The sequence below is a fragment of the Gastrolobium bilobum genome, unplaced genomic scaffold, assembly GCF_033153095.1.
Source record: "Gastrolobium bilobum isolate Gb01-03AN ecotype WA unplaced genomic scaffold, APGP_CSIRO_Gbil_v1 utg1221, whole genome shotgun sequence".
Taxonomy (NCBI): domain Eukaryota; kingdom Viridiplantae; phylum Streptophyta; class Magnoliopsida; order Fabales; family Fabaceae; genus Gastrolobium; species Gastrolobium bilobum.
Genome location: NW_026897257.1, coordinates 2,252,095 through 2,269,599, shown reverse-complemented (window position 1 = coordinate 2,269,599; position 17,505 = coordinate 2,252,095). Strand labels below are relative to the sequence as shown.

Below are 17,505 nucleotides of genomic sequence, written 5' to 3'. Positions count from 1 at the left end.
TTTTAAAGGACAAGCATTTTAGTTAAAATTAATATTTTTATTTAATATTTAAATTAAAAGAAAAACTTTCACTTTCTCCCGCCACGATTTATGTTTTTCTCATCATGTAATACAGTGATTTTACTTTTGACTAACAGTACATAATTTTATGTCCTTTAGTAGGGTAAACACTAATTTTTTTATATTATTTATTTTACAAGAATCTATTAATAAATAATAATAACCCCCTGAATTGCAACGGCGATATCACTTGGTTGTTAATTTGCTATACATCACATTAATGCAGACTTTTAAGTTTGAACCTTGGGAAATTGTTTTGGAGAAACTCCTAGAAGTTGAAAATTATGGCATAGAGTAGGAATTTGTCATAGTCATATGAAAACTATGTGATATAGACCGATACGATAAAAAAACAACACCATATATACAATGCAAAATCATGACAAATTACTCATGATCATTTGCTTCTCTAACCAGACAACAATTAAGGATTAAAAATTGGTCATAGGTGTGGGTGTGAAACTTGATATAATAAATGTCATTGTAAGTTATTAAATTAAATATTCAAAAAATCAATATTTTAAAACATTTATTCTTTAATTAATTTTTTATTAAATTAATTTTGAAAAATAAAAAAACTAATAACTGATTTACTCTAAATGATTAATTTTTTAAAAAAATAAATAAAAAAAACTAATAACACGTTTTTTAAAGTAAAAAGCTAATAACGCGTTAAAAATGTAAAATAAAACAAATGAATCTAACGGTCTAATTTAAATGTCCAGCATTGGTAATATAAAAAACAATTTCATAAATTCTAAAATGCCCAGAAATAATTATATTATAAATTATAATAATCAACTATTGATTACCGATAATAATTATCATATAATGTATTTAACTTAAGTGCAAAAATTTTATACAAGTATTTATTGACTAAAGCTGGCGTATAAAGTATAAACAACATAGTATAATCAAGATTGGAAGCAAGCACGAAAATAGGTGGAGGATAATTTGGTCATTACCATTACGAGTTGGCGTGATTACTTGCATCAGCTAACTTCGAATCGAACCAATAGTAATTGAAATAGAGCCAAATCTCATTGAATATCCCACAGTTTGGGGGAGAAAGCAGAGTGAGAGTGAGATGGCACGGTCGTTACTGCTCCTCCTGTTCTTCGCCGCCGCCGCCGCCGCAGGGTCGAGCTTCGACGATTCCAATCCAATCCGGCAGGTAACGGACGGGCTCCTCGATTTGGAAGCACAGGTCCTCCAGGTGATCGGGCAAAGCCGCCATGCTCTCTCCTTCGCTCGCTTCGCTCACAAGTACGGCAAGCGCTACAAGACGGTGGAGGAGATGAAGCACCGATTCCAGATCTTCTCCGATAATCTCAAACTCATTAGATCCACCAACAAGAAGCGTCTCACCTACACTCTTGGTGTTAATCGTATGTGCTGTTCAGTTATTTTCTTTCTTTTTTCTCTGTTTGTCTCTCTTTACGTTTGATTTTGATGTAAAATCTCGACTCACGCAGATTTTGCTGATTGGACTTGGGAGGAGTTCAGAACACACAGACTCGGCGCTGCTCAAAATTGCTCTGCCACTCTTAAGGGAAACCACAAGCTTATCGATGCTGTTCTTCCCGATGAAGTATGTCAGCAACTGTAACTGTTGCTGTTTTTTAAACATTTCGAAATTATACTTTTAATTACATCGGTCCATGCAATAAATGAATCAATCAATCATGGATGGATCTGTATCATGTGAAAAAAATAAATACAAAAAATAGACCAATGATAATAAGAGAAAAAATATAGAAACAGGTAATTATAAAATTATAAAAGTTAATTTAACTTTGTATGATTGTGATTTTCTATATGACTTTTTTTGCACTAGAGAATCCATTTCCATCAATCGTACTAACTTGAATTATCAACCAAATAAAATATTCAATATGTCCTAGTTCCAAATTTTCCTTATAAATGTGTCTTTAACATAACTCAGTCATCCATTAAGTTTCCAAACAGCATCATTCTGAATGTTAGCTATTCCAAATTTTGGAAACTGGGAGCCAGTAGAAGGATACTGCGACAGGAATAAGCAATTTGTGCATAGCAGAATGTAACTAACAAAGTGCGATGTGTGTGCTTATAGCTTGTTAGCATTTCCTGCACTCTACAGAGACTGAACCTTCTGTCCCCTTTGTAAACATCCTATGTGATGAGTGAAAGGCACGACTAAAGTATTTACTACTCAACTTATTTTCATATCCTTTTCCCTAATCCTAACAGACTGGAACTGAGTCCTTGTCCTTGTTTGTTTGTGTAAAATACTTGCCTTCTGAGGAGCCTTGTATGAATTTGTTTTCCTTTTTGTTCTTGTTTGCAGAAAGACTGGAGAAAAGAAGGTATAGTCGGCCCAGTTAAAGATCAAGGCCAGTGCGGATCTTGCTGGACATTCAGGTTTTGTTTTTTTTTACACTGAGAAACTGTTTGGAATGAACAAAGCATTCTACTTTGTCATGCTTCTAACCGTAACATTTGCCATCTGCAGCACAACTGGAGCATTGGAGGCAGCCTATGCGCAGGCTTTTGGAAAAAATATCTCTCTTTCTGAGCAACAGCTAGTAGATTGTGCTGGTGCTTTCAATAACTTTGGCTGTAATGGTGGGTTGCCGTCCCAAGCCTTTGAATATATTAAATACAATGGTGGCCTTGAGACAGAGGAAGCATATCCCTACACTGAAGAAGATGGTGTCTGCAAATTTACAGCTGAAAACGTTGCTGTTCGAGTCCTTGACTCTGTCAACATCACCTTGGTAATTAAACGAATAGATAGTTTTTTACTTGATGTATGTGGATAATTGTAACATTGCTGTTGACTCTGGAGAGACATGGCGGAATCAGATCACTCATACATCAACTACACCTATGAGATTTTCTAAAAGAATTTGTTGTGTCACGGATGTAGGGTGCTGAGGATGAATTGAAACATGCAGTTGCTTTTGTTCGGCCAGTTAGTGTGGCATTTGAAGTGGTGAAAGAATTTCGATTATACAAGAAAGGAGTGTACACTAGTAACACTTGTGGCAGCACGCCCATGGTACCTGATCCTTCTCATTTCTCACTCTAGCGTTTTATGCAATTTTCAGAACAAAATGTTTAGCTACAAGTTTAATGCATCGTTTGCTTATATCAAATTTATCAAATCTCAAAACTCAGTTGCAGTTTTCAATGCATGTTTATAAGTTATAACTATAGCATCATGAATTATATTTTGCATGTCGATAATGCCAAAGAGCCTAAAACTTTCGTTTGTCGGACGTTACAAAATCTGTATTTTCCTGTCAGGATGTGAATCATGCTGTTCTTGCTGTTGGTTATGGAATTGAAGATGGTGTTCCATATTGGCTCATTAAAAATTCATGGGGAAGTAACTGGGGTGACAACGGCTACTTCAAGATGGAATTGGGGAAGAACATGTGCGGTAAGGATCCACTGGACCTATATTCTTAAAGAACAGTTATAGTGGCCTCACCCAATTGTCCCGTTTTGTCTTGATGACTGGCTAAGTGTGGGAAAGGCCTTTAGATTGTGATACCGAGGAGCAAATATAAAACTCTAAAACCCTTCGTCTCAGCGAAAATTTGACCTTGACAAAGTTGTTAATAGTAAAGTTATTCCGAATTTATAAATTTGAGATTAATCATTTTGCAATTCTGGATTTTGTTAATCCTTTGGTTTATTTTCAGGTGTTGCAACTTGCGCATCTTATCCAATTGTAGCTTAAATTTTATGAGGAGAGATGTGCTGCCCAATAAGCTACACTGGCGACCTCCACCTTGCAAGCCATGCTTCATAGTTGTCTATCTCAAAGGTGAAATTTCGTAATATGATGATAATCAGTAGTCGATGTTGATGTTTATTTGTAAAATAAGTTTGGAGTTGGGATGCCCTTTGTTATTGATGCTGTAAACCACATTAAAAAATCATACTGTAAATTGTATATCACATAGAGACATAATAATCTGTATTATAGCATGCTGTGTGCAACCTGGGAACATAAAGTTATAAACTGTCCCAATAAAACAAACTTTGCTTGATTGTATTTATGCGGATACAGTCCTTCACTGTTACTCTTCGCTTATGTCAACCCAAGCAAAGTATTTACAATCCTGGCTATATCAAAGTTCAGTATAATCTTTGGGAAAAGTGTGTATAATTTTAAAGGATGTAAAGTTGTGTCATTTTAAGAGAGAGAAAGAGATAGATAAAGGAGGAGAGAGAGTTGACAAAAAAAAATAAAGGTGTGGGTCCCACCTCTTTGTGAGAGTGAAAGGATGTAAGTTGTGTAATTTTAAATGATAGACACTTTTCCCATAATCTTTAGACGCCGAGATTTAGCATAAATATCGATGTGCTCGAAAACGAAAGAGTGACGATGCCGTAAAACGTCAAAACCTTGCCAAGCAGTATTTTGATTCCATGTTAAATCGACCGCCACTGCTTAGAATGGGCTGATTGCTAGGCGCCATGAACAAAACATGACAGGCTATCTACACGAACACGTACCTTGGGAAAGATTAAATAATACTATTCTCTTAATCCATTTGGCGGAAATTGTTGACAAGCTCATCTGCTTCTCAAACACTGTTAGATACTTTTTTAAAGCTCACGAAAATGGAAACCTCTTCAGCTTCTCGATCATTTCGAGATCTGAAAAGAAAAGAGTAACTAAACTTTTAAAACACTTTACACACACAAGTTTATACCCCTTCATATTACTAGATTTATCTTTGTGTATTCTGCTTAAAATCCATGAATGTATGATTGTGTACTTTTTCATATAAAGACTCATCATTGTCTTTGTTTCCCATGGACAAACTTAATATGTTAGCAGGAACTAAGGTACTGAATACAACTTAAGAAACCAAAATAAAGTTTTTATAATACATTTTACTGCTGTAGTAAAACATAAAGGAGTAGACGTGTAAACATCATATCAACTCCTTTATGCAGGAGTCTACAAAAAAAGATGATGACTATCGACATTAGCTGTGATTTTTTAATCTAGCGTGATTCAGAGTTGGCTTTACAAACTGACCATCACCTAAAGGAGACAATAATTATTAACGAAAGAGACAAGATTTACGATGGATGTATATTTGGCCTATTGGGAGTTCAGAGTGGCAGTGGTTCACAGCCCAATATAAAACTCTCGCATATTCACATGCACCCAGAACTAACATGCAAATATGTAGTTACTTCATTGAATGAGCCATACTATGATATCTATATATACATATATTGAACTGTATTTTACAAAGTACTCAGTACAGTCTTAAGAAAAATCAACGATTTCAAAAAATGGTCGAAACTCCTTGGTGGTCATTAATAATCCTCAGTAACATCTGACAAAGTTACTATTCTATCCGCTATGACAATGTAAGCCAAAAAAGGGTGGACAAAAATTCATCTGAAAAAAGAATTTAAACCTAGAGGTTCGCCAATTGATAAGTTGAGCTTCAAGCATGGAATCTCATTCAACATGACAAACCTTATTACCCTTAGTTATATCCAGCAAGTCTTAAGCTTGTTAACAACCAGCTAATCTCATTTTCCATATTGTGTTATGTTGAATATTGTGAAGCATGACGCCAGCCATTCCAAGTACTAAGAAAACCTAGTAGGCAAGCGTTGTTCATGAACCTGAAAGGCCATAAAAACAGGGCATCAGTGATTAACAGCAGCTTTTCTCCCATTGAGTTGGGAGTTCATGGTTGTAGTTCAAGCTACCAATGCCAGGCTTACCAATTGAAATCATTTCGCTATAGGAACAAGACTAACCAATATCAGGTGCACAGCGTTTTTTTTATAATATGGGGTAGTGAGATTCTTCTAAATGTTGACAGAAAATCTGTTTGCATTTCAAGCACACTAGATGTAACTTAAGGCCACCAAGAAACCATAGTCACTCAACATCATATGCATGAAACATGAAACATAAGTTGTTAATTTTTAACCTAGAAAAATAATTTGAATTCCATGTATAGATTCATAGTCCCATGACAGCCTGGCCCCTTTATGCTATATTCCAAGGATTTTACCATGCAGAACTCTTAACAGCTCTTAAGCCAATCGACCTATACCTAGAGCAGGGATTGTCTTATTTTGAGCACAATTTTGAATGACAAAGGGGGACAAGAGTTGAGGCTACATCCCTTGTTCAGTTGTTCTCAACTGTAAGTATAACATAGCGGACATTCTCTGAATGTAAGAAAGCTTTTGTTTGCACTCTCCTAACATGACAACAAATGAAAAAAATAAATATGAAATGAGTTTAGAAAAAAACAAACCTTTTCCCCATATCGTAAGCCCTACAAAAAAGGAGGATGATTTCATAGAGAATAGAATATTCCTGGATCTTATATTGAAGGAAAAAGAGAGAAAATTAAAGAAAATTTTGGAAAACGTTGTTTCTTAAAGCTAATTATAAGTTGCTATTTATTTTTCATTAAAGGAAAGAGGACTGGGATGGATAGTTCCAGAAATAATTGCAAGGTATAACCAAAGAAAAAACTTCACCAAGTATACAGTAATATTTCTTCAAAAGTATTTCAAATATTTCCTTCTCTGTAAATCCTCAGTAATAATCTTCCTATGTTTTTACAGCATTATATAATTTTTTTTGCAATGAAATTTCAATAAGCTAACATTCCATATTTTAGTCACTTTCATTTCTTTCAGGTACAATTCAATGTACTCTAGAGTAATGCACTTTGAAATGAACAAGAAAATCAGTTGGAACTGCATAATTAAAAAAATTCAGGATAACAGAACCAATTAGACATACAAACAAAAATTCAAATTTAGTTGAAAATCAACTCAGGAAAAAAACATAAAAAAAAGTAACAGAGGAGAGTATACTTATGCACACAAGTTCCAAAAACATGGGCAGAATCTTGGAGGGATTGTCAATTCAAATTCCCTAGTTGATAATCTCCAGAAAATAGTGACACCCTGCCTGAAGAATGTATTTGTCAACGGAAAACAGTGGAGGGCAATTTCTAGTTACTGATTTGCAGAAACACTTTAATAAACAGAAATTGACATATCTGCATTTGTACTTTCGTGAAAAGGTTTTTTCAATGAAGTGCCCTGGTTCTGGAATAGAGCTTCCTTAATGCTGGCAGCTTCACCAGGCATTCCAGTTTTCAAAAGACAGGAACTTAAAGTTCTAACAGTGATATCATCTGGGGAACAACCGGCTGCCAACATCTTGTAAAAGAGACCAATTGCTTCATGCATTCTCCCTTTCATACAATGCCCAATAATAAGAATGGTAAATGTCAACTTATCAGGTTTGCACTTCTCCTCCATTTCTACTACAATTGCATTAGCCTCATCAACGTTCCCAGATTTGCAATATCCATCAATAACAGGATTGTAAATGAAAGACTGTGGAACAATGTCACTCTGCTTCAATAGTCTCAAAAGGTCACGAGCTTCTTGTAATCTATTGCTCTTGCACAGAGCACTGATAAGAACAGAGAAAGTATACAAAGTCGCAGAAATATTTCTTGCATTCATTTCATGCCATAGGTCCAAGCCATGGTTCACCAGTCCAACTCGACAATAGCCATCAATTAGGGAAGTGAAGGTAACAACATTAGGTGGACAACCATAAAAGAGCATCTTATTGTGCACGCCTAGTGCAGAAGCTATGTCACCCACCTTAACAAAGCCATCAATGAGGGCACTAAAAGTAAATGCATTAGGCTTAGTTCCGGATCTAACCATTTCATCAAAAAGAGAAGTTCCCTCCTCCATCTTACTCAATTTGCAATAACCTGATATTATTGTTGTATAACTTACAACATTAGGGGAAAAATCACTATTCAAACAAACTTCTTTCAGTAGATCTCGCGCTCTATCAACCTCATTAATTCTACATAATCCATGTATAAGAGTGTTATACGTAACTATATCTGGGGAACAACCAAAACTTCTCATATCATTGAGAAACTTAAAAGCTTCATCAATTTTTCCGGCTCTGCACAAACCTCTCATTAAAATGTTGAAGGTGAAGGTTTCTAGATGAGAATGTGACCTCATAAGCTCTCTAAGTAGACAAATGGCATCGTCTAATTTATTATGTTTTACCAAGATGTTGAAAAAGTTATTATAAACAGCAACATCTAATCGAAGCTTATTACACTTAGCTCCAGCAAGTAATTCCTTTGAAACATCAAACCTACCAGACAATGCAAAAGAAGAAACCAAGAATCCCAACAACCTACTATCAGGCAATTCCCCATCAGACATCATACAATCATATACAAGTTTTGCTGAACTGTGGAGACCTGCTTGACAAAGGGACCTCAGAATGATATTATAAGTCCAGAATGAATGAAGCATATTCAACCTTTCTCTAGTAAACTGAAAGAACCTGAAACCCAAGTTGGGATTGTTTAGCCTTTTAATAACCTCTAATACAAGCGAAGGGGTTAAGTGCTTACTTAGATAACCCAAAAATCTATTGTCCAATGAGCTTGAGCGAAGGAAAAGAGTAGAAACAATTTTGACGAACCAAGCTTCAGGTCTTATGATTAGCCCTTTGTCATAGGGAGAAGATCTTACCTGAGTGAGAGTACGGTAATGGGCAAGGGTTATCTTGGAAGCTCGAATACTGGAAAGAGGGGTCGTGAAGAATAAGAGAGTCATCTCCTACGCCAACCCATATGGAAAGTTTGTATTTTTCTTCGTGTAGGAACAGATTTTGCTTTGGGTCTCTGAGTGTCCTTCGTGGAGGTGATGGTAATCTTACCCTTTTCACAGGCTAATGAGAATAAACTCATGAGACCTGGCCCTTGACAGTGGCATGAAGGAAAATTGATAGATAGAAGAATATTCCTCGAATTCAAAATCCCATTCACCGAAAATTGAAGAAAGATGTTAACTTTGATGTTGTCGAACTAGAGTTGAGAGCGAACGAAATCTCCATGAAAATAACTATATGCTGGGAAAGGGTTTTTATGCCTTGTGCTTAGTTGCTGCATAGAGCCTTACTTGGAGGACACGGTGGCTTAAGCATTTACTTTCTCGGTTTATTTTAGTAAAGGAAAAAATTGTTCGACATTTTTAAATGACACGAAGTTATGTCATTTTAAGAAAAAAATAGATATAAAATAATTTTTTTATTTAAAATTTGGGAAAAATATTTCTGCAGTTAATACAGATAAGTTATCTGCATATATTCTCAAAATGACGTCGTTTTGGTATTGAAATCTTAAAAAATTATAAGTATAAAGACTATTATAATCCTAAAATAAATTCAAATTACAAAAACACTGTGATTCCCACCCAAAACGACGTCGTATTGGGCTTACTGCAGATAATTTATCTGCAGTAACTGCAGAAAAAGCGAACCCTTAAAATTTATATTAAAAAAAACCATCAACTTTCTCTCTCATGATTTTTATTTTTTGTGTCTATGTCTCTCTTAAAATGACATAACTTATGTTATTTTTTTATAGTCATAACTAATGTCATTTAAAATGACAATCATCAAACCCTTTAGTAAATTAATTTAGGGAAAAATATTTGTTCTTTTAAAGGATATAATTTTGTGTAATTTTAGATTTTAACCGTTGATTTTCGTTAATCAACGATTAAGATTTATTGGATCAAACTTATTAATTAATTTGTAATTCACAATAAAACTCAATAAATTCTAACCGTTGATTAACGAAAATCAACGGTTATGATCTAAAATGACATAAAATTATATTCTTTAAAAGGACAAACACTTTTTTCATTAATTTTTTTATATTATTCACAAGTATATGATTACTCAATTAGCCCAATTCAAGTGGGGGTAAAAGTGTAGAACCACATGAGCACTAAATATTTGTCTATTAAATTTTAATACAGCTATTTCTTAGGAATTCAAATACGAATACGAAACTATTAATTAAGTTAAAATAACCCTTTAACATAATTATTTTTTGTGGTTTGAATGTTGGTTTATGTAGTTCAATGTCAACATTAGCAATATTTTTATCTCAAATTAATTAGGGTCGTTTATTTGGTTAAAATGATAAAAAATGATAAAAAATAATTAAATAACTATTTAAATATAAAAAATATATTTTAAGGATTCTTATTATTATTTACTTAATTAAACATAAAATTAATTTTATGGATATCTATATAAAAAATTAAAGTTAAATGAAATGAGAAAGAGGTAGATAAAAGCGAAAAGGAGAAACTATTTAAAATATAACCCATTACAAATCGTTGGATCACTAGCAGAGTTGTTTTTCCCAAAAATATAATAATCTAACTTAAAATAAACTTTATGCTGAATTTTGTTAAAACTTATTACATATAATAAAATAAGGTCTATTTTTATACAACAAAATAGTAGGGAGGATACGCTAGTCTAGACTCTAGATAATATTTAAATTTTTTTTGGAGTTACCCAACCCTAATTATCTCATTGAGACGAGTTGGCTCCCTCCGGTATCCCCACGAGCTTCGACTCTTTGAGCCGGCTATGGGACTAATCCGGAGTGCGGGAGAACAGTGATGGCTAAAGGTTCAGCCCCCTCCCCAAGAATACATTCAGCAGGTAATATTTAAAATTTTAAGTAATTAGTAAGTTTTAAATTGCAGTATAAGTTAGAGTAATTATTTTAATTTTATTTTGCTAATTTTTTATCTTAAATAAATGTTAATAATCAATGAGACATTAGTAGTTATATAACATTCATAGTTTATTTATAAGAATTAAATATAATTTTTTTAAAATAGATGTTTAAATAAAACAATACATGAAAGAAAGAAATTTTTTTTTTTTGGAAATACAATGAAAACTAAAGCAACATAAAAAAAAGTCCTATACTGGGCACAATCTTGAGAGACTAACTCGTCTCAAGTCATTATGAAGCAATTCCAAACAAGCCGTTGGAGGGACATCCAGCACAATCTGTCCATCCTGATGAGGTGCATGAGCAGCAAGCCAATCAGCAACAAAATTGCCTTCTCTATAAGTATGACTAAGCTAAATAATCCAGTCTCTTTGAAGCATGCCACGAGCTCGGATGATTAAAGCAGAAAGAGGATGACTTACGTCACACCATTTTCTTATAAATTCCAAAGCTACCTTGGAGTCACCACTCTCCTAAATCCCTTATGTCAAGCCAGATTCATACCTGTCAAGAACCCCCAAATTTCCGCTGAAGTAGAAGTACCACTCCCAAGGAATTTTGTAAAACCGGTTAACCAGTTCCCAACAACATCCCTTATGACTCCACCACATGTAGTCCTTTGCCCACTGTCTATGCTGGAACCATCCACATTAAGTTTAACATAACCCTCAGAGGGAAAATTCCAGTGAATAAGACGTTCTTCTCTTCTAAGCTCCAGATGACCAATCTTAATAGTTTTATTCCGATATTTTAATACAATCAGGGTGTGTTTGATTTGTTAAAATGTAAGGGAGACAATGGCACAAAAAATATTTGAGTTTGTAATTGTAATTCAAGGGAAAACATAAAATTCTTAATTTTAATAAATGAGACACAATATTCATGGTCAAATGTTTGAAAGTGGATACAATGACAACTTGCAAACTTCCCCTCTATTTCTTTCCCTTCTCTTTTTGAAGACTCAGGTATGGTGGTGGGGCTCGAAGGCTCTAGGAATTCTGCTGCCATGAATCGATGTTTATGCTACTCAATCAAATTGGGGTTATGAAAGTCATCCTCATGAGTTAGATATTGACATGTTTATTCATTTAGGAGATTAATATTTTGATAATTTTATTTCATACACACACATAAAAATATGAATGGCTCATGAGAGGTCATGTAAAAAGAAAAGAGAAAAAAAAAAAAACATAGACCCTACATACTTTTATGTATATGTAAGAGATAAAATTATCTCCTACAATATGAGAATCGTTAATTTCTAAAATTAGTATACATCTATAGTTGCTCTTCATTTCGTTTGCTCGCCATCCCATTATTTGAATATTTACAAATAATTTTAGATTTATGGAATACAATATAGTACTGCATAATAATAGATCATTGTGCATAATATTAAAGGCGAACGATGTGTGCACACTAATAGCTAAAAAAGTAAAAAATAGAAAATGTGTACTTAACCCTTTATTTATAAAATGAGAGTTCTAGTGAGAGTTAAGCTATTGAAATATAGGATAAGGGATTCCTTATCTCTTAGGCTTATGACTTATCCTAGGTCGTTATTTCTAGAAGCTATGAGCTCTGGCTATGACAAATTTATTAAACCTTGTTTCCATGGTTGAAAATTATATTAAACCCGGTGTCTATATTGTACACAATAGTTTTGTATAGAGTTTTATTTGTTTTGTTAAAAAAATTCATAACGATAATAATTTGATCTTTTTTATTTAATTATTTCACTTACCCCTTATTAACATCCTTCGATTATTAATCGAGAAACATTGTTTATGCATTTTGAACTATAATTATATATGTATATTATACACAAGACTTAAAATATGTGTCTTGTTGAAATTAACTTTATTATAGAATATCCAAGTGCAAACAATTAAATAAACATAGCGTATTAAGTAATCTTACAAAATGCAAATACTGCAATCAAAATATAATTATAGTCTAGTATAAAACTTCACAATAAAAGTAAAAATATAGACTTTATTTGCTAATACTGCTTCCTTGAACACACATAGTATCTACTTTAGGCTCTTTCCTTTATATTTGAAAACACACACTTAATGAGTTTTTTTTATTCCCGTGAAGATAGTAATTTCAAAAGACTTATTGGAGAAGAGTAGTGTTTCCAGCCATATCTTGGCATGGAAAAACCATCCATGGTTTTAAATAAATAATATTAACATTATAATATTTTGAAAAAAGTCTAACATCACAAAATTATATATAACATTATCAGCTGAGATATTTTTATAAGCATGGATATTTCTACATATCAGAGCTACTTTGAGGGCGTCACCATGCCTCATCTTCTCTCAGAAATCTATTCCTTGACTCAAGAAACCCAATTTCTTGATTATGCACATTTTTTTTATACATGATCATGCACATATTTAAATTACCTTCTATGAGGAATCTCATAAACTCTTTCGAGAGAGAAACATGTAGATACCTCCATAAAGCATCCTATAAAAAAAATTGTAAGTCATAACATACTAATGCTGAATTTTGATATCACAATAAAGTAAGAATAATCACATCACTATACTAAATCTTAAAAAATATAAGTTATAAGAATTTTTAGCATGCAAAATTTACCATGATAATTTATAAAATTAAAGACATAACCTATCAATATAATGAATATGCAAAAATGAAAATAAACAATTAAATAATACATGTACGATATTTATTACATACATGACACTATTGACTTATATGTTACTATGCACTTAAATGATAATTATATATTGCAAAATTCTAATTTACTTAAATATAAATTAAAATATATATACTTATAATATGTAATAACATAAATTGAAGAAGAAGAAATTACTGAAATATAAATTGTTGAATTTTAAATCAGAAATTATAAAGTGCAAAATACAAATTGTAGAAATGTAAATTGCTGAAATAAAAAATAAAAAATAAAAAATAAATTGAAACACAGAATCCCATTGGGACCGGTTAGGGGACAAAGACGAAGAGTAAAATAATTACAAAATAATACTTTGATAGAGTTTAAATTTTAGAATAAATAGAGAAGTTATTCTTTATCTTCCTTATTATAAAACCTTCTTATTCTAAAATTCATTTATTTTTCTCTCCTTTTTTAGTAAAGTTTTCTCTAAATTTCCCAAGACATTCAGTTCTTAATTTCTCTCAATTTTGAAGCGATGACTATTGATTAATCTATCCTGTATTTATAAGAAAAATGTTACCATGTCAATGGTAAAATTAATATGGTAATAATATTTTAATAAAATATTATTTATCTAATAATCATTAAAGAAAACATTCCTATGTGGAATGTCTTGAAATTTTGTTTATGATAATTTTTGATTGATTTATATATTTTTAGAGTGTAATTTAAGATAATTTATGATTGATTTATATATTTTTCGAGTGTTGTTTGTAATAATTTATTATTAATTTATATATTTTTAGAATGTTGTTTTAATAATTTGTGTTGAAATTGTATATTTTGGAGTGTTGTTTATAATAGATCTATGATTGAATAATATATTTTGGACTGTTGTTTATAATAATTTTGTGATTAAATTATATATTTCGAAGTGTTCTATATAATAATTTTGTGATGGATTTATAATTATTATTATTGTCATTGTTTTTTTTTTATTCAGGGTTTTACACCTAACAAGATTTATCATAGGATTTGAAATATATTTTCAATGCTCCCGTAGTGTTGACTCAGTACATTTTTAATTAAATTTTGAAAAAATTATATAAATGAAATTTCTCTTTTTTTTTTTGGTAAACATAAATTTTTTCATTTTATTTACCCTTTTATTATATTTGTCACCTAAATCTCACTTTTTTCGTTTTTAATAAAGAAATATATATATGCTCTTTAATTAAGGATGTAAATGGGTTAGATGATCTATCAGGAGCTTATGACCCAATCTGCCTACACCAAGGCTGTCCTAATATGTTTAGTAAAATAAAATATGGTTTTTTTGACCTTCTTACCCTTCATTAATTAATTAACAACCATTTTTTCCTACATTCAGAACTATCTACCAATCTGTCTCTCTTTAACTGATTAACTTGAAGATTTAATCGATTAAATGGTCAAAATTGAAAAAAATGGTTGACTTGAAGATTTAATCGATTAAATCTTCAACTTAATCGATTAAATATTCAACAACCATCAAAGAAAAGCAATCTACTGTTCAACGAAAATGGCGTTAGATGAAAGTGGTGTTTGGGGTGAGAAACACTGACCATTTGCTCATAATCAGTATTCTAATATTTTATTGTAACTTGTCGATGTCTGAATTTTTGGAGAATCAATAAAGTTTATGGCACTGTCAGTGTCTATATAAAAAGTTTCTATATAACAGTGCCATAAACTTTATTGATTCTCCAAAAATTCAGACATCGACAAGTTACAATAAATATTGAAATACTGATTCTGAGCAAATGGTCAGTGTCAGTGTTTCTCACCCCAAACGCCACTTTCATCTAACGCCATTTTCGTTGAACAATAAATTGCTTTTCTCTGATGGTTGTTGGAGATTTAATCGATTAAATCTTCAAGTCAACCATTTTTTTCAGTTTTGAGCATTTAATCGATTAAATCATCAAGTTAATCGATTAAAGAGGGGCAGATTGATAGATAGTTTTGAATGAGGGACAAAATTGTTATTAATTAATTAATGAAGGGTAAAAGGGCCAAAAAGCCAATAAAATATGCTTGAACTTTTAAAAAAAGTTTGTTTGAAAAATAAGCCTTAAGCCTACTTTTGCAAAGCTTGAGTTACAAACCTACAGATTAATCTATATTATATTTTTTATTTTAATTAAAATAAAATAAAATAATTATTTTTATAATTTATTGATAAAAAGATATTATATATATAGGGGTTTGCATTCATCATTTAAAATGACATAAATTTTTTTCTACACACACAACATTTTCTGGGACCCACACTTTTTGAAGCAAAAAAAAAAATTACGACATGCAAAACGAATCTCTATAACATTACACAATCGTTTTTCCTACAACATAACTCTTATAAAATCCATATATATATATATATATATATATATATATATAAGTTTTAATAATTAATAAAGACTTAATGTGTTTAAATAAGCCAATAAGTATAAACTAGATTCAAATCTAAAATATAGCCCAAACCTTAAAATATTTTGTATAAACCTAGACGACACAGAGTCTGTTTGTTTGGGCTTCTCGAAAAAGTAATTTTTATTTCTTCTTTATTTTAGAAGTATTTTTTTATAAAAATTAAAGTTATTTATATTTGGGATAAGATATTGTGACAACCAAATAATGTTACTACCACATCTTAACCGTTGAATCAACGGTTAAGATGTGGTAGTAACATTAGTAATAACATTATTTGGTTGTCACAATATCCTATCTCTTTATATTTTTATAAAAATATTTAGTTTTTGAAAAAAATATTTGATTTTTGATTTTTGTTTTTTTTAGAAGTTAAAATTTTTAGTTTTTGAGAAAAGTAAGTTTTTAACTTTTTTGTGACTTCTATTTTTTTAAAAGTAGACATCCAAATGACTGAAAACAAAAAGTGTTTTTTTTTTAAAAAAAAAAATACAACTTTTGAAAAATAAAATTCATTCAAACGGGCCTCGATTCATTTACCCCATTAATGCCAAAAGTATGCTCTAGGATTTGGGCTGTTCTAACCTCCAGTTGGTTTGTTTTCTGATGGGGATATGGCAGAGGTTGAGTAAAAGCCCGAACAAGTAATGAAAATGTGGACCCCGCCAATGAGGGGTCTTGCCGCCATGCGAAGATGACAGTAGCCGTGAAATTGATATTTGAGAGTTGAAGTTGAGACCAAGAAAGAAGAGAGAGAAAGAAACGTGTTGCGTTATCTTATCTGGATTAAATGTACGAGACACGTGGTGCTATCTCAGTGTTTTTAGTCTGCAGATAAGCCACGCCGGCCCACTCCAGTCCACTGCCAGCAACGTGCGACCCTCCTCGTTGCTGATGTTTTCACATTATAAAATCAATATTAACCATAATATATTGAGTCCATGCCACGAAGTCACACTATTCCTGATTTATTATATTGTCATTGTACGATTAACTTTTTAGTTTTATCATAAGAATTTCCCAACTTTATACTGACCCAAAAAATCGAATAAATTTTGTAATTCAAGCATATGATTAAGATTCTCAATAAATATTATAAATGATTTTAAAACTAAAGTAAAGATATAACTTTAAAGTCAATAACTAAATTGTCAGGAACTCTGTTGTGTGAATATTAGTTGTACCCTTGCACTATCCTGACTTGTTAAAAGAAATACAGGTTCAATTTTTTTTATGCACACAGCCATAATATTTTTTTTCAAAATGTAAAAATTGAATGAGTTTAATAGTAGTATTCTTAATTTCTCAATATATAAATAAGACGAAATATGCTGATTTTATGGGGAAATCAATTATAGCCAGTGAGTATTCCAGAAGATTAAAAGGAGAATATATTCTGTAGTTTAAGAAAACATTAAAAAAAAAAAAAGCAAAGCACCGAATGAAAAGGAATAAACAAGAAATGGGGGGGTCGAGTGGTGTGGGATCCACTTGATCCATTTCGAAGATCATATCTAAACCCCAATCAACGGTCCACCGTCAACCAATTCTTGGTACTCATTCGAAACATCCAATTTCAAAAGCAACAAAAAAAAATGTTTGTTTATTTTTCTTCTCCAAACAGATAATATTATTATTTAATTCTTTGAGGATAAGGTGTCACCTTCCTTC

The 17,505-nt window shown here is 31.7% G+C and overlaps 2 protein-coding genes across 4 annotated transcripts; one reads left to right on the top strand and one right to left on the bottom strand.

The window, feature by feature from the left end:
• Positions 1–1,067: 1,067 nt before the first annotated feature.
• Positions 1,068–4,112, top strand: LOC133305360 (pro-cathepsin H-like). 2 transcript variants are annotated; one of them, XM_061505559.1, is made up of 7 exons: positions 1,068–1,448; positions 1,536–1,651; positions 2,390–2,463; positions 2,555–2,819; positions 2,972–3,103; positions 3,352–3,484; positions 3,753–4,112. In XM_061505559.1, the coding sequence occupies exons 1-7, from the start codon at positions 1,148–1,150 to the stop codon at positions 3,788–3,790; spliced, it is 1,059 nt and encodes a 352-aa protein (XP_061361543.1). In that variant the 5' UTR covers positions 1,068–1,147; the 3' UTR covers positions 3,791–4,112. The 2 variants fall into 2 exon arrangements, with proteins under 2 accessions (XP_061361543.1, XP_061361542.1); XM_061505558.1 differs by having other exon boundaries at positions 1,072–1,448; positions 3,352–3,487.
• Positions 4,113–6,917: 2,805 nt separating this feature from the next.
• On the bottom strand, positions 6,918–9,007 carry LOC133305536 (pentatricopeptide repeat-containing protein At2g06000). Of its 2 annotated transcripts, XM_061505787.1 has the most exons (2): positions 8,641–8,732; positions 6,918–8,449 (listed from the first exon to the last, which is right to left on the bottom strand). In XM_061505787.1, the coding sequence occupies exon 2, from the start codon at positions 8,416–8,418 to the stop codon at positions 7,093–7,095; it is 1,326 nt and encodes a 441-aa protein (XP_061361771.1). In that variant the 5' UTR covers positions 8,419–8,449; positions 8,641–8,732; the 3' UTR covers positions 6,918–7,092. The 2 variants fall into 2 exon arrangements, with proteins under 2 accessions (XP_061361771.1, XP_061361770.1); XM_061505786.1 differs by having other exon boundaries at positions 6,918–9,007.
• Positions 9,008–17,505: the final 8,498 nt, after the last annotated feature.